The sequence below is a fragment of the Papio anubis genome, chromosome 12, assembly GCF_008728515.1.
Source record: "Papio anubis isolate 15944 chromosome 12, Panubis1.0, whole genome shotgun sequence".
Classification (NCBI taxonomy): Eukaryota; Metazoa; Chordata; class Mammalia; order Primates; family Cercopithecidae; genus Papio; species Papio anubis.
Window position 1 is genome coordinate 90,245,520 of NC_044987.1, and position 16,934 is coordinate 90,262,453.

Genomic DNA, 16,934 nt, shown 5'->3' on the forward strand with positions numbered 1-16,934 from the left:
AGCTCAGAGTTAAGAGAGTGCATGGTATGTCTGGGGAGCTAAAAGAAAGTTAAAATGTATGAAATGTAGTGGGCAAGAAGAAATAGGAACTTACAGAGAACAAGATTATAAAGGGCCATGCTAAGGAGTTTCAAGGCTTTGTCCTAAAGATAATAGGAAACCTTGCAAGATTTTGTGCCTGGAGTATCATAATACCTTTGCATTTTTTCGTGATAACTTCAACTTCAGAATGTCACCATTATTTATAGAATGGAAACCATTGTCAAGATGGAAGCAGGGAGACCAGTTAGAAAACTGTTTCAATGGTCCAAGGAATATATAGATGATGGTAGCTTGAACTTGGATAATGATATATAGACTGAGAGAGTGACATTCATTTGAGATCAACTTAACAGATTCGAAGTAACAAGGCTTACTGAATATTTGCTTGGGGAAGGTGAGAGAGAGGGAGATTCCAAGAATGACTTCCAGGTTTTTGGGGAGGAACACCTGGGTAGATGATAGTAGAACCCACTACTAGTTGAAACAAAGGAGGCATTGGTGTTGGGGTAATATGACAGTTGTAGTTTTGGACACGTCCATGGAACATTCAAGTGAAAATGTCTAATAGTAGGAGTGGTAGAAGTTAGTAGTAGTAATTATTTTCACTTACACCCAATTCTTCTTTTTGGTAACAGCTGGTAATAGCCATTTCAAACCACAGTTCAGTCTAATGCAGTTAGGACTAGTTCTGCTATTTAGTGAAGCAAGATTCATGTGCTTTTAATACAAGACAGCATCAGGAGTTGAAATTCTGCTGTGGCAGTTACTGAGTTTGAAATGTGTTCCTTCCTAGACTCAAGTCCATAGTACACTGTTTCTCCCCAAAGAACCATTTGTATCTCAAGTCCTGGGAATAGTATAAGGTCAGAAACCTAAGATTCTGTGTTAAAGAGAATAGAAGGAGGAGACCAATAATTGATCACTTGGACTGTGATTAGCATGTCTCATGCTGTGTAAAAAGGAGTCACTTTAAGTTACTGACACTGACTTCTGAAGATTTTAGTACTTCCTCATTCAGACTACTTAAAAAAAAAAAAAAAAAAAATTATTCCCTAGCAATACCCAAGGAATGACAGCAAGGTTTGTTTAAAGATTAATTCCAAAGCCCACAAAATGTCCATTGAGAGGTTATTTCAAAACAACGGGATAGTTTCTCTTGCCCAGGTACTTTCCTAATTTTTGAAACATATGCAGAAGTCATTTGGTATTCATTTTAATATAAAATTTACAGATATAAAATCAGACCAAAAATACATTATTAGGTTTTAGACTTTGCTCAAATGATTTATGTAAAACAATATTTATATAATGCTCCTTAGTTAAACACTTGGTATCTAATGGTAGAAAATAACCATTAGCAATTTGAGGTTACATTTTGAATTAAATATGGTTATGCTTGGTATAGTTCATACTGACCTTTTAACTGTCTTATTTTGTGTCTCATGGTATCTAGATCAGCCAGAATTCTGTCCTTTTTCAGCCAGTTCTGTTTCTCTAATTTTTCTGCTTTCTGCAAAGCTAGAATAATACAAATACAAGATACTTTATCAACAGTAATTATCACGCACACCAATAATTTATAAAGAACTTTCTGCTCAAAGAAATAGATTCAATTAGAAACAAGTAATTAAAAGGTAAGGGTCATTAAAAGAAACCTCATTTGAAAGATGACAGGGCTTAAGGCATTTCTTTATGGAATGGAGGGGTAAAAAAAAGAAGAGCAATGATGCTGTTTTATTATATAGATTTACCATATGCAATAGCCATATTTCATTTTCCACTTCCACAAACTATTTGGAGGTGATGAAAGCCTGGCTTGGAACCATTCATTTTTTAAACATCCACCTACTGCCTAAAGGGTGCAATTCTTAAAAATGAAAATGTGCAGACAGGTCGTCCTCCATGTGAATTAAACTCATTTGTTATTTTCTAATGTATACCATTATTCTCAGTCTTATAGACCAAGGATCTCTTTATCAACTAAATTAGACATTTTTCCACGCAGAATATTCCATTCCAGTAAGAAAAAAACAGGCAAATGTGCAAATACGAGAGTATAGCTATCCTTGTGCACATATTAATTGATGAACCTTCTGTTCTTTGTGCAAATTTGATGTTATTATGTTGATATTATACCCATTTAATTCATTTTCTTATGGTGGCATAAAATGTGTTTCTCTCTCCCTTCATACACTTGCTTGAAAGAAAGCAAAAACAAAAAACTTACCATTTGGAGGTAGAAATGGTTCACCAGAAGATACCCAGATGGCAATAGGATTTCTGAGGATGAGGGTAAGCAAAGACTTATCTATACCATCCAAACTATCAGATGTCACAGATTTTGGAAACAATCTGTTTTTCACTTTCATTCTTAGATTTTCTGGTGGAAAAATGACACATTTATCATTGTTCAATGAATAATGAATAAATTTGCTTTCTGAATTTGTTTATTCAAAATATTTTATTATTCATTAATAATTTGATTTAAACAAGCAATGCCAAAATCAGAGACTAATGCATAAATTTGGTCAGAAACTTCATATACAACAACAAAAAACGCTAATAAGATTGCAAATATGTTTTAATTTCTTTCTTACACATCACCTAGTTCTGAAAGAAATTTGAGGTCGCTTACCAAAATACCTACTCCAAAATGGAAAAAATAGAGATAAAAAATCAAGCACAGGGGAAAGGAGTATAGGACTAGACTAAAGCCAGGGATAAAGTACCTTAGTGTTCTTATATTTTAAATGAATAATAATATCTCATTCTGCTGTTTCTTTTTTTAAAAGAACAAAGTAATATGCTTAGAAGAAATAGTGTTTGGCCTGTTTACTCTGATAGGCATCAAATAGATGTTAGATATTATTTTTACTGTTAAACAGAAATAAATACCCTGTTTTTACTGGCTAGAGATAAAGCAAAATTTTGGCTCTGAGTTTCCTAATGGCCAAAGCAAAGAGAAAAACACAATTTCCAGCTTCATATGGCCCACATATAGTGAGAAATTCCATAGAAAATTCACTCTTCCTGGTTCTGAGATCTGAGAAAAATTCATTTAAGGGTCCTCATAAAGAGGCTATTTGTGATATAGCTAACAGTACCCTGCAATAGAAAATTAATATATATTGAGAACTTACTATATATTGGGTATTTTATTAAGGCCTTTACATATATCGTCTCATGTGGTTCTAAAAATGATACTCTAAGACTCTGAGTTAGGGCTTATTATGAGTCTTCTTTTACAGATATGGTAACTGAGCTTTAGTGACATAGCTGGGTGGTGGTAGAGTAAGGATTAGAATCCAGGCCATCTGCCAATGAAGGCTGTGCTCTTAACCACTGCCTGCATAGTAAGCACCATGTTGAATTCTGACCAACAGCTGTTTCTTTAAAGTTCCTTAATGCAAACTGATGGCATAACACCAAGCCACAATTCCATAAAGGGAGCAGTCTACTGATGGCCTTGCCTGATTTAAGCATACCCTTTAGAATATAGGGAGGAAGAGATGGAATCAAAAGAATGCCCTTTTGATAGTCCTACATTAATAATATTACTGCAACCAGGCTTTTAATAAGAATTTAAAGAATAGCGTTTTAAATTATAATTTTATAAAACCTGAAGTTCAGATATTCTATATGCCAAATAAAGGCAGAAATATATGCTTCAGCAATCAGCTAGGCATTAAATGTTCACATAATTATTTCTTAAAACTCATTTGAAGACGAAATAAGTAATATCCTATACACAAAAGTGATAAGTAATTTCACTGAATGTTTGGTAAATATCAACCAGGCACTGTTCTAAGTTATATATGTGCATGTGTATATATAAATACACATATGAATATATATTCATATTTATGTGGACCAAATGAATATATTAATGATGATCAAATGAATACAGATATTGAATGTATATATATACACATATATATGTGTTCAAGTGAAAATATAGATATATAGATATATTTGCTATGGTTTGAATGTGTGCTTTCCAAAATTCTGGTGTTAAAAATTAATGGTCAATGTAATGATATTAAGAGAGATAGAGACTTTAAGAGGTGATTAGATCATAAGGGCTTCTTTTCTTGTGAATAGAATTAAGACCCTTATAAAAGACACTTCGCACAGTGCTGGGCTCTTTTGCCCTTTCTGCTTTCCATTGTGTGAGGACAAAACATTATTCCCCTCTGGAGAATGTAACCCTCGCCAGACAACCAGATCTACCAATGTCTTGCTCTTAGACTTTGCAGCCTCCCGAATTGTGAGAAATAAAGTTCTGTTCTTTATAAGTTAACCAGCCTGTGGTATTCTGTTACAGCAACACTAATGGACTAAGACAATGTTATCTATGTAATGGAGACGTATTAAATATATATATATATCTATATCCATGAAGTAATTGACTATTTTACAAATAGTAAAATATGTAAATTTTATGTAAGAAACTTAAAATAGTAAAATATAGTTTAAAATGTATCCTAACATTATAAATAAGAAAACTGGAATACAAGAGTAGTTAAACAACTTACCCAAGGTCATTGAGCTAGCAAGTGACAAAGCTGGGATTTGAACCCTGGTATTCTGGCTCCAAAACCCAAGTTCTTAACTTCTAAATTATGCCTCTCATAACTTCTAAATTATGCCTCTCAATACAACCGTGGAGATCTCATACTGAGAAAACTACTGAATCACTACTACCAAGACTTGCTTTTTTTTAGCAACTGTTGTTTGGGACACACACAGTCACTGCCCTCAAACTGCAAACAGTCAAAGACACACACAGCTATAAACAGACCGTTACCATGCAATGTGCCCAAAAATACAATAGATGGACATTGACTGGAGCTTCTGGGAGATAGTAAAGAGTGGAGAAGACAGAGACAGGGAAGGGGAGTTGAATGACAGTAGAAGCACAGAGAGACAGAGAGGGCACCTTCCCTTCTAATAGTAGCAAGAGATTTCCATTGATCCAGCCCCCATTTCTCAAGTGGTCTCCAGTTGGTTTTGGTTCAAAAAATGATTATGTTCCATAAAGTAGCTGAACTGTCAAACATATTTTATTAATTATACGTAATTTATTTATTGTTTCAGTGCTAAAATCAAAATTTGCATTAATTTTTAATTTTTCTTATAATTCTGCAAGGTAAAAACAACATGAAAATTTCATTGACACTCTTTGGGTCACAAAAGTAGCTTCCTATGATTTTGAAATTCTGGAAAAAGTGACTAAATGAAATAATCATGTTTAACATTTTTATGATCAAGCATAAATAGAATCAGCTAAATGCTGTAGATTGTAGCCAACCTTCCATACTTTCAACAATTATCTGTTCTTTTCCAACAGGAGCTGCATCTTGCTTTTGTTTCTCAGAGTCTCTCTGGAGAAAGGAGTCATCTAGAGCCCATAAAACCAAATCACGCAAGGTAAAGATTGGAGTTCCATCTTTGGTATATACTTTGGAGGCTGCTCTGGCAAGCCCGAGTTTTTCCGTGCATTCTGTAAGAAGCTAGATAACACAGGCAGTAAGAATCTGACAGGCAAAAGTGATAGGGTTGGGAATAATCATTAAAAGCTTGTCATTCTAAAAATCTGAAAAAAAAAAATTGAATTTGAGAAAATAGAAAGCTGAATTACTACTGATGTTGATCTTTCATCAGAGATTATTTTCCATATTATATTGTTCTACCTAATTTCACAACAGTAGTCCAATCCAGCTGTAAATTTCCTAGCTCCAAAAATTTAACATGGCAGCTGACAGATATTAATACATTTTAGCATCAGAGTATCTTCTAAGAAATGTTCAACTTAAAAATCCACTTTCAAATTTGTTGCTTTATAAGTTATACAACTGTTGTAATACTTCATACTGATAAACTGCTTCAAAATAAATAAGTAGTTAACCTTCAAACCAAGAACTGACAGGTATTATTACCTCCATTGTGCAGATGGAAAAACAGGATGAAAGATTAAAATTTTTGCCCAAGACCATAAAAGCCAGCTGTGGATCCCTGGGTGAATCTTGGAGTTGCTAACTTCTGTATTTCGCTTAGTCTATTGAATAACAGTATCTTAATTTAAAAATATATTTTCAACCAAAGAGGTGAGGGAATAGATATGTGTGCTTGCAAGGAAGTCTGCAGGGTAACTCCATATCATATCAAACATCACTTGTAAAATACATTGTTAAAGGCATTGGCCAGAGTGAATAGTCAAGATAATCACCAAGTAGTGCAAGGACAAAGCTGGGGTTGGGCCTTCTAGCTTCTCCTCTCTTCCTATGACTATGAGGAGCAGCCCCCAAGGCAGACCACATAGGTGCTCCTAACACAGCCCCCACTTCCCCAATTTGAAAGTTAAAAAAAACATCCTATCAACAAATAAATGCCCAGATACTCCAGATGGTGAATGAGGTGGCATCTGTTGGATGATTCAGATGACATACAACTTGAAGCTGGCATGAGAAACAAGGCAGAAAAAGGCATTCCGTCTATCATAAGAAGGAAGAAAATCTAGTAGCTTTGTTTTCCTCTTTCTTACAGATCTCTACTCTAGAGCCAATCTAAAAACTGAATTCTGGGTTTCTAAGTCTGTTATCCACTGACATACAATCAAATAAAATGTCTTTCAGTAAACAGAGATCTTGATCTCATCAGCTTTAACTGGTGAATCTGGCCAGAGACATTTATCACTCAATCCCACTGCTTTTTCTTGTCAGAAGAATTGCCATTATCATTACCTCTGAAGATACAAACAGCATTTAAGTGATAGCCACTTACCATGGGGAATGTTCCAGCCACAATTAACTTCCCATTATGATATCCATCCCCATTTTTGTATGCAATTATTTTCACTGCCTTCTGGTGTGTGGCTGCCATGCCACTGTGAGATGCAGCTTGCGTGCAGGTCTTCATCCGTAAAGACAATAGACGTGCTTGGTAGTAACTTAGAGTTTTTTCAGCCTCGTCACATGACAAATCAACCTAATTTATTTTTTAAAATAAATTGTACATTTACTCAAACTTTCTTGTTTTAGTTTGCTACACTTCAGTCTCTTAATAAATGTGTGTATGTGTGTGTGGTGTCTACATTTTGCAATGCTCTCTTCATGTGTTAGAGATATTGAATACTAGAGTCGGAAGGATGTTGGATCCAAATTCTTCAGTTCCCTCCCAGGCCTGTCACTGAGCCACTAGGTGACTTTGGGCATCTGGCTTGTGTTTTTGGCATTCTCTTGTTTTTGTCTGTTTGTTTATTTGTTTTTTTGCTTTCTCTCTGCAATGGCCAGAGAGAGACTGGATTAAAGTAATCATACACTAACATTATAGATAGCCTCTGAATTTTTAACTTTAGGATGATTCCACCATATGGTGGAAGATGTTGATGAATGGGGAGGGGAATGGTTGTAGCTTTAACCACATGGTAGTAAGGGTGGTAAACACCACTCTTCTGCTTTCCCTTTTCATCCCAAACTAGGATGCTGCCCTGAGGGCAAAGTTCTGTCTGAAATTCTGTAGCATTGGGGATTCTTTCCAACCAACTCCTCAGCACCTCCTTAACATTATCCCACTATCTTCAAAGCAAACCAGATGCTTTCAGGTTTCCCAGAGGACTGACTTCCTTTCTCCTTCAAAGCTATCGCTTCTGTTGATGTTTTCTATAACCTGTTTTTTGTAACTCCAATGTGTATCAGGATTAGGGAAGGGAGGAGGGTGATCTGGGGATGGGGTGAGCAAGCCCTGAAGAGCACACCAGGCTGGAAGATATTTCACCTTTTAGGAATCGCTCCTTTTTATTCAGGCGTGTAAGTTCCCTTAGTTTTTACTTCTATAGTTATAGGAAAGTGGCAGAGTTTTTTTTTTTTTTTTTTTTTTTTCCCTCCATGAAGTCTAAATACTATTAGACATGGATGTGTGAATTCAGGCACCCCAATCTGAACAGTCATTAAAAACAACACGTCCAATTCCCCCTGAAATGTTCCATACTAGTAAAAGGAAGTTTTTCCTGTGGATATAGGCAAAAAGCTGTTCCACGAAGTAAAGATTTGCGGTTACTTCCTCACCTAAAAGCAACACTGTGAACAGTGAAATATGTCAGTAAATGATTAAAGCTGCAGAAGTGCCCAATTAACTTCAAAGAGTCTATTGAACTATTAATAGACAATGCATTTTAAATTACATTGGGGAAAAGGAAATCAATGCAGGTAGAATGGTAAAGGTGCATCTGAGGAAGATGAATTGGATGAGTGGAGATGAACTTGAGTGCAAGGCAGATAATGAATGCATCAAAGTTTCCAAATTGTTGCCATACATGCATTAGCAGAGCTCAGATCATTACATACCTCAGCCACACTGATGACCTTGAATGGCCCTTGTAAGAAGGGCTTCTGAGTCTTGGTGCCTGAAATACAGAGGAATGGAACCCCTGGAAGCAATTGTTTCAATCCCTTCTCTGTTCTCATGGATTGTCCACAAGCCAAGCAGAGCATAGTTTTTCTCTTTCCATCAGGTGAGAGATAATAGTATCCCTAAAATGGGAGACAAAGATGGCTTTATATAGGAGCATCTAAATTGTTACAGCATTGCTGTAGAACATTTTACAATATAAATATAGCACTTTTAACATCCCAAAATGCTAAATTTAAATTTTTATGCTAAATTTAAATTTAGCATAAATTTTGCCAAAATGCTAAATTTAAAACTTTAAAGTATTTCCAAATTCTGTAATGACAATTCAACACCAATGAATATAAACTGTGTGTAAAATCAGCTTCTTGGAGGAATGGCCAGCTCCAGATTTGGGGCAAGAAATATACAAGACAATGAAGGGATATCTTGTGTCCTGAAAGAGAAGAAGCCATCATCATGTCCAAAAGACACAGGAGCCAACATGAAGGAGCCTCCACTGCCCCAAAATGGGACACTTAGGGAGCAACAGAAAGAACCATAACTAAAACATTTTGAAAATGTTTAAATATATAAAATCCTATGAGTTTTAATGATGCTAACAATATAAATAAAAACAAATAAACCCCAAGCAAATAAAAACAAAACTGCAACTCATGGGAGACTGTTGGAAGTAAACTGGCATCAATTTAAAACTCTACAAACTGGCCACTAGAAATTGTGGCAGATTATTTGTAAAGATGGCCACAATAAAACCATCCTACTCTTATTTGCATGCCCTTTTAAAATGTGACATTTTGGTCCACCAATCACGAAGTAGAATCTTTCTTTTCTTCTTTTCTTGAATCTGAGAAAGGCCGTGTTACTTGCTTTGGCCAACATAGCACTAACAAATGCGATGCAAGCAGATGTGTAAGAAGTGCTTGCACATTGGAGCTTATTCTCTTTTGGCTGCCATTGGAACCCCGAGACCACAATGTGAACAAACTTGAGCTAGCCTGCTCGAGAAGCCATGTAGTTGAAGAACCAAATGTTCCCAGCTAACAGCCTGCCAACCACCAGATGGGTGAGGGATGCCACCTTTGACCATCCCATCCCCATAAAAACACCCAACTACCAAAGAACCACCAGATGACTGTAGCCACATTAGTGACCTGGGACAAGACCAGCAGAACTGCCCAGCTGACCTCAGCTCAAATCACTGGCTCACAAAGCAAAAAATGTTTTTTTTTTTTTTTAAGCCACTAAATTTTCAGGGGTTTTGTTACACTGCAATAGATAAGTGAGATCAATAGAAAGAATTAGGGTTCATCCTACATTCCCTTACAACCATATTTTTGAGTAGTCAGATATTGAATTGATGAGCTAAAGTCCTTCCTTCTATTAAAAGTTTAGTTAATCAATGTAGGAAAAAATGATAGAATTAGACAAAATTGACCCTTTTGAAACAAGAGGGCAACATCAAGTGAAATGTCATTGGGGAATTTTTAAACATGAAATCAGGTTGTAAACACCTGAACCCACTCATAACTATCATGACTAAAAATGGAAAATCCACACATTGCCTATGTGAGTGATAAATAGGAAACATGTGGGAAAACCTGTGAAGATTCTGGCCAAAAAAAAATGTTAAACATAAATCTAGTTACAAATATAGGACTCAATTTCATTTACAGAAATTATGGGGGATGGGGAAACAAGTCAAAGGATGCCACAAAGAAGAAAGTAAACAAATCCCATTAAGGGGCATTCAATATGAAAATGGAGCCAGACTATGCCACTGAGTGTCACATGGAGACCTTATTTGAATCTTGACACAAACCAACAAACCATAAAAAAAAAATTTAGGGCAACCTGGGAAATTTGATTAAGGATAGAATATTAGATGGCCAAAGAATTATTGTTAATCTTGTTAGCTGTGAGAATGGCATGATGAGTGTAAGTCAGAAAATGTCCAAAATTTTTAGAAGTATGTGCTTAATATGGAGGTGAAATAATATAATGTCTGGGGTTGGCAAACATGGCAAAACCTAGATAATAGTTAAATACTAATGATGGATAAATGAAGACTTATTGTCCTAGTCTCTCTACTTTGAAATATGTATGAAAATTTCCATAATAAAAATTTTAAGTACGTTAGATTAATATAAACTACCTAATTCGGTTTTTTCTCACAATTTTCCTTCATTCTTTACTACTAGAATCAGAGTCTAAGTGATTTCACTCAAAAATCGGCATTCAACTTGTATGATCATAAAGTTTTCTAGGGAGAAAATTTTTCTTGTTTTATTAAATTACTCTCTTTTACCCTATTTTTCTTTTATCTTTGAGAGGAAGGAACCACTTACTGGTTGATCAATGTTTTCCTCTTTAATCACAGATGATGTACAGACGCCAGCATAATTTGCTGATGTAATTTCCTTATCCAAGGCAGTGCTATGAAAGGCCACAAGTGCTTTTATATCTTTCATGTAACGCCACTTTTGATTGGCAGCTCCATTGTTGTATGGCTTATATTTCTGAAAAAAAGAGGCAAAATATGGAGGCAAGTGAGTTCATGAGAGGGTTATAGTAGTCTTGTTTTTCATTGCATAAATCCAGAAAGTGCAGAGAATTACTCATAATCCCACCATGCAGTAACAACTACTACTCTTGAAATTTTAGTGATTAGATATGAAATCTTTTTTATCTTTATAAATACACATTATTTGATTTACAAAAATAGAATCATAAAATGCATACAATTTGGTAACTGCAATTTTTTTTCTTAACAATATTCCCTGAACCTTTTTCTAACATCTTGTAAAAATATATACCATTTCATTGTAGGGATATTTTACTAATCTTCAATAGTTAAACATGTAGGTTCTTTCTCAAAATTTCTCTAAAATAAACAAATAGTGTAAATAAATATTTGGGAAATCCATGATAATTTTTAGGACGAATTTCTAGAAGTAGAGTTGCTGATAAAAAAATCATTTTAAAGATTATATCAAAATGCCTTCTAGAGAAATTATTTTACTTTGCACTTGTGCCAATAATATACTAAATGACCCATTTTCCTTACATTCTTGCCAAAAAATGGGCAATATTTCCAAAACACGAATATAATAAATGAAAAAAAGTACCTTGTTGCTATTTTAATTTACATTTCATTGATTATCAAAGAGGTTTATTTCTTAAGTACATTCAGTTAAACATGTAATAGAAACAATATATTTATTCTAATTGTGAAAGTTGGCTCAAGTACAAGTAAAGAAATAGTTTCAATTGAACAGAACTTAAACCAGTAGACTAGTCCTAACTGAATATATCATAACACCTCAAGGAACTTTTGTAATAAATAGCATCTCCTTTACCAAGCGAGAGCTTGATAGCAAAGAAGAAAATAAATGAGTCCCAAGAATTGATTTAATGGGTCAGACAATAAAGCCTCCCTCAGAGGTCTGGAAAACCAAAGACTGTATTTTCAAGGGACAGAAAAGGGTCTAGTAGCATTAACCTGCTATGCCTCATTTTTATTATTTTACATGAACTTTAATATTTTCTCACAAACCAGTTGTTTCAATAAATGCAACACTAGCAACAAAAAATTCTTGAAAGGTAATCCAAATTACCTTGGGGTCAAATTATTTCTTACAAAATGGTAACCTTGGGAGAAACCATCCATATCTATAATTTTATGAAAATGATTAAGGTACTAAAATTGTATGTGTATGGGGTTGCATCTCACTGTGGTCTGTACTGAAGAGGCACCTGACAGAGAAGAACGTATTGTTATATGTACTGTATCTCCTAGAATAATTTTTTAGTCCATATTTATCACCAGGATAGAAGACTTAATTAAGCTTTGATATTTGTTCAGATTGCTATGTCTCAATTTTGGATTCAGGGCCTGCAAAACAAGTTGCCTCGTTGCTATTAAAAACACAGAATAAAACAAATGTTATTTGGAGGCAATCTATTCTGTTCAACAAGAGGATGGAAAATACTGAGGAAGACACAGAAAGTAAATGCAAAGCAGGAATGCTTCTACACTTTCTCCCTTACTAGCAAGGAAAAACACATACTCGTTTAGGAGTGGTTTTGGTTATAAGCCTGTGAGAATGACAGAAAAATATGAAAGAGAAAAAAAGATCTTCCTAGGTCTTTGTCCAAAACTCAAATGAAGCCAGACTTCTCTGGAGTCTCCATAAATTGTCTGGCTGCTATAAGCATTTGCAACAGTGAATGAAAAGAGAATTTCAAATGGGTCGTTTGGTAGAATTAACATTGATGATCTTGCATCCTTCAGGAAGACCTCCCTGACTAGGTTCTTTCTCTCCAGCTGCCAAGGCCTTTAGAAACGGGAGCCTTGCATATGTTCCTGATGATCAAATTTAGGTGCATCTAATAGCCATCCACCTGCCTGCAGCCACTACTGAGACCATAAGCTTCATGAATGCTGTTGGGACAATTTCTCATGCTTGCCATTGGGTTTGATTTCAGTAACTAGCATAGTGCCTGACATGCAGCAAGCCCACAATCACCATCTGTTGGATTAAACTAAATTAAGAGGTACATGAACATGTCCAATTTAAAATCTAGGCAGACTATTGTAAATATTTTAACAACATTCAAATAGGATTCTAAGACAGTTTTCTTTTCCACTACAAGGAAGCATAAAGCTTTACTTAAATTTAATTAAAAGGCCATGACTAATCTTTAGCCATACGTATCTTACCTGAACAATAACTGGATAGCCACAAACTTCATTTCCAGTCTTGGTCATAGACACCGCCAGCACAAGGTCAGGGTTACTCACCAGGTGAAAGGTCCTTGGGAAAACAGGATTAGCCACATTACAAAGTAGCATGACCATATTAGATCTCCCTCTATGCCACTTAGCACTGTGTTGCCTCTCAGCTCCATGCATGCTCTGTAATAATGAATGTGAATCCTTTAAGAATTTCTCCCCCACAGTAAGTGTGATGTTAAGCTTTCTCAGTAGAGAGTGCTGGAAGAAGACTGCAGGATGAAGGGGCTCTCCGGCTCTTTCTGGCTGTGGCAGGGGGTCAGCGGTTGGGAATAAGAATACCCAGTGATGTTCTGCTCCAGCCAGGTGCCCAGGATGCAGGTCTCCCGGCACCTTCATAGCCCGGGCTTGCCTATTGTTCCTTTGCTCAGTGCCCGCCTGACATGGACACCACGTGCTTCAGGCCTCCTAGTGTACCAGCACCCCATTCCCTCTGCATGCTGGTGTGCCCAGCAACCGACTGCACCCCCCTATATGTTCCGGAGTATTATGTCCTGCTCACTCAGTGTTATGGTTTGAATGCCCTTCCAAAACTCATGTTGAAACTTAATTCCCAATGTGGCAGTATTAAGAAGTGGAGTCCGGCACTGGCCAGCGGGTCCGCCCATCAACCCCAGCCAATGCACCAGGAAACCAAAAGAAAAAGGAACGTGATCTTCACGTGCCGTGCTGCATGATGCCCCAGGCCAGCATGGGATGAGCCAGAAGACCCTGTGGCTCCCAGAGAGTCCCCAGCAGCAAGAAAGCTCTCACCTGATGCACCCCTCAACGCTAATTCCCTCTAACTCTATAACTGTACAATTTCTATTTCTACAAATTACCCAGTTTCTGTATTCCCTCCTCCCTCCCTCCCTCCCTCCTCCCCCTCTCCCTCCCTCCCTCCTCCCTCCCCCTCCCTCCCTCCCTCCCTTCCTTCCTTCCTTCCTTCCTTCCTTCCTTCCTTCCTTCTTCCTTCCTTCCTGAGATGGTCTCACCTGTCACCAACAGCGGCAGGTCACGATCCTTAACTCCACTTAACCCCCACTCCCTGTCCGCTGACTCCTGCCCTGCCTCCCTGAAGCACTCACAGGCACAAAGCACCACAATCTAGCTAATTCTTTATTTTTACTTGAGATTTGGGGTTTCACCATGTTGGCTTGGCTGGTCCCAACCCTGACCCCAGGGTGGATCCTCCCACCCTTAGCTCCCCAGGTGGTTTCTTCACCATCTGGTTTCTGTGTGTATTCTGTTATAAGTAACAGAAAATAGACTAAGACACCCAGCCACCACAGACAAACTCTGGCCAGGCATGCCAGTAAAACTGCTCTGCAATTCAGTGGAATGGAACCATACCTTTTCTAATGAGTCCTGAACCCCAGCCTTGGGGAGGGGACCCCATTGCAAGTTTATCCTTTCTTGGGCAGTCTCTTTCAGCCATAGGGTGATATATATTATACACATATGTAATGTACATGGGTATATATACCCTAATTTACTGCCTGGGTAAAATATGGAGGATAAAAAGACTGTGGTTAACATAAATGTAATTTTCCACTGAGTTCTACTGCATAGTGTAACGCACGGTTCTCTAGGTTTCATCAGCTTATCCAAACAAATGAGTTTTAAAAGCCACCCATCTACATGAAAGAGAACAATATGCTAAGGGAAGATGTGCAGTAAAGCTCAGAATTACTGTTACTGTGCTAACACACTTCTGCCGTGGGACATATATGATTCTGAATCATGCCCACACCTAATCAACAAGACTTCTGCAAAACCTCTCTTGTCCAAGTCTGTCTGGGTGTTCCTAGAGGGTGACTTGTGCTCATGAGCAAATCCTGTCCCACTGGGTCCCTAATGCTCCACCTCTTCTCTCTGAACTCTGACATTTCCCATGAGGGATCAACCAATATCACCATGTCCCTTCCACTAACTGCCTCCCTTTTCCGTGGCTTGACATGAGGAGCTCCCAAGATGACAAAAGTAGAGAATGTTCTGCAAAGTGGGAGGAGATGGAAAGAAACTGTCCTTCTCTTTTGTGTTACACATGGTTAGATTTTCCAAGGCAGTGCTACACATGACCCAACATCTCATAGAGTTTTAGACTGACTTATCTTTTCTGTTTTCCCTTAAAGTCTTCTCCTTCTCCTTCTTTCTCCACAGCAGTCATAATGAAAGGAAGGAAGAAAGAAACAAAACAAAACAACACTGACAGACACTGAGTAAGATTCAGAACTAGTATTCTCTTCCAATGACCAAGTAATCCTGGGTCAAACTCATGCAATGGCTTTCTCTTGCCGCAGGGTCACATTCTCATTCCCCATGCATGTCCACCCAAATTTATCAGCCATGCTCAAATTCCAATTTAAGTTTAAGCGGGGACCTCTACTGTAATACAGAAAACCGAGGCAGTAATATAAATTGCTAAATACAGTGTAGAAATGAGGAACCACTAGTATGTTAGCTCCATAAGGGTAAAGATTTTTTATCTGTTTTGTTCTTTGTAAAGCAACAGCTCCTAAAACACTGCCCTCAATAACCATTGGTAGCTGAATGAATGAATTCCGGTTCCATATGGCAAACCATTCATAGAAACAAAAGCCTGCTGTCCTACCTCCACATTGCAAAGGCAGCTTAGCCCAGGTGAATGGGGTAAAGAAACACTTTCACCAGGTCTGTCTACACAGTTGCTTTTCCCATCTTTTCTAACAACAGCCCAGCAAGTTCTCCTTGCTGGAGGCTTTGCTCATCTCAGTGGGCAGAATAAGACCAGCTCCTCTCCTGCCCACGTAGGGCCCGCTGCTGCCGCCTGCTGAAGCTTGTGCAACCTCCCTCAAAGTACTGATTCATAAGCCTTTTCATCGCAGAACTTTTGAGAAGCCAGTGAAAATCTCAGCTCTTTCCCAGAAAAAAATACATTGCACAGATGCACAAACATACATTTTGTACACTATTTCAAGAGATTAAAGAGGTCCCTGGAGACCCACCATATCACACTAATGGTAGAATTTGAAGCAAACCAATCTAAAAAACAGGGAATTGTTTTCTTTTTTGTTCATTAAAGAAATGTTCCATATGCACCAAAAAAGAAAAAAAAGAGAGAGAGAGAGAGAAATGTGTAATCAACCAGCATGGACCTAACAGCTATCAACATTTTGCCATTCTCGTTTCATCCATTCCCCTCAAGTTTTAAAATTTTTGTTCATGATAGAATGTCTTACAACAAATCTAAGATAGCTTTTAATTTTATCTGTAAATACTACAATATGTTTCCAACTTATCAGGACTTTTTTTTTTAACATAACCATTGAACCATTATTGCACCCAACAAAATTAACAGGACTTCCTTAATGTCATCAGATAGCCAAGCTGTTTTATATTTCTCCTGATTATCTCAAAAATAACTTTTGTACAGTACTGTAGTTGGTTTAAATTTGGATCCAGGACCAGACATTGAATTAGGTTGATATATTTGCTAAGATAGGAATTAGTTTACACTGCGTGAGTGGAAATCACCAATTGGTTATTTTATGAAGGTGGAGGAGAGAGGGAAGGTGTGTGTTGGGGGAAGGAGGGGAGTAAGTTAATGAAAAGTATCAAAAAAATTGAAAATTGGGGACTTTTTAGAATTCTTATTTGATCTCTTCATTTCATAAAAATGACATTGATGAGAGTTTGGTCTTCAGTCCAATGGCCAGATAAAACTGTA

The 16,934-nt window shown here is 37.1% G+C and overlaps 1 protein-coding gene across 1 annotated transcript in view; it reads right to left on the reverse strand.

Annotated features, from left to right (window-relative positions):
* DCDC1 (doublecortin domain containing 1) overlaps positions 1–16,934 on the reverse strand; it is a 508,775-nt gene that overhangs the window by 34,977 nt on the left and 456,864 nt on the right. The window contains exons 31-37 of the mRNA XM_021926829.2: positions 13,175–13,268; positions 10,800–10,970; positions 8,388–8,573; positions 6,826–7,029; positions 5,363–5,555; positions 2,270–2,422; positions 1,459–1,560 (exon numbers count right to left, since the gene is read on the reverse strand). Of these exons, the coding sequence (XP_021782521.2) occupies positions 1,459–1,560; positions 2,270–2,422; positions 5,363–5,555; positions 6,826–7,029; positions 8,388–8,573; positions 10,800–10,970; positions 13,175–13,268 (1,103 nt within the window). The remainder of the gene's footprint in view (positions 1–1,458; positions 1,561–2,269; positions 2,423–5,362; positions 5,556–6,825; positions 7,030–8,387; positions 8,574–10,799; positions 10,971–13,174; positions 13,269–16,934) is intronic.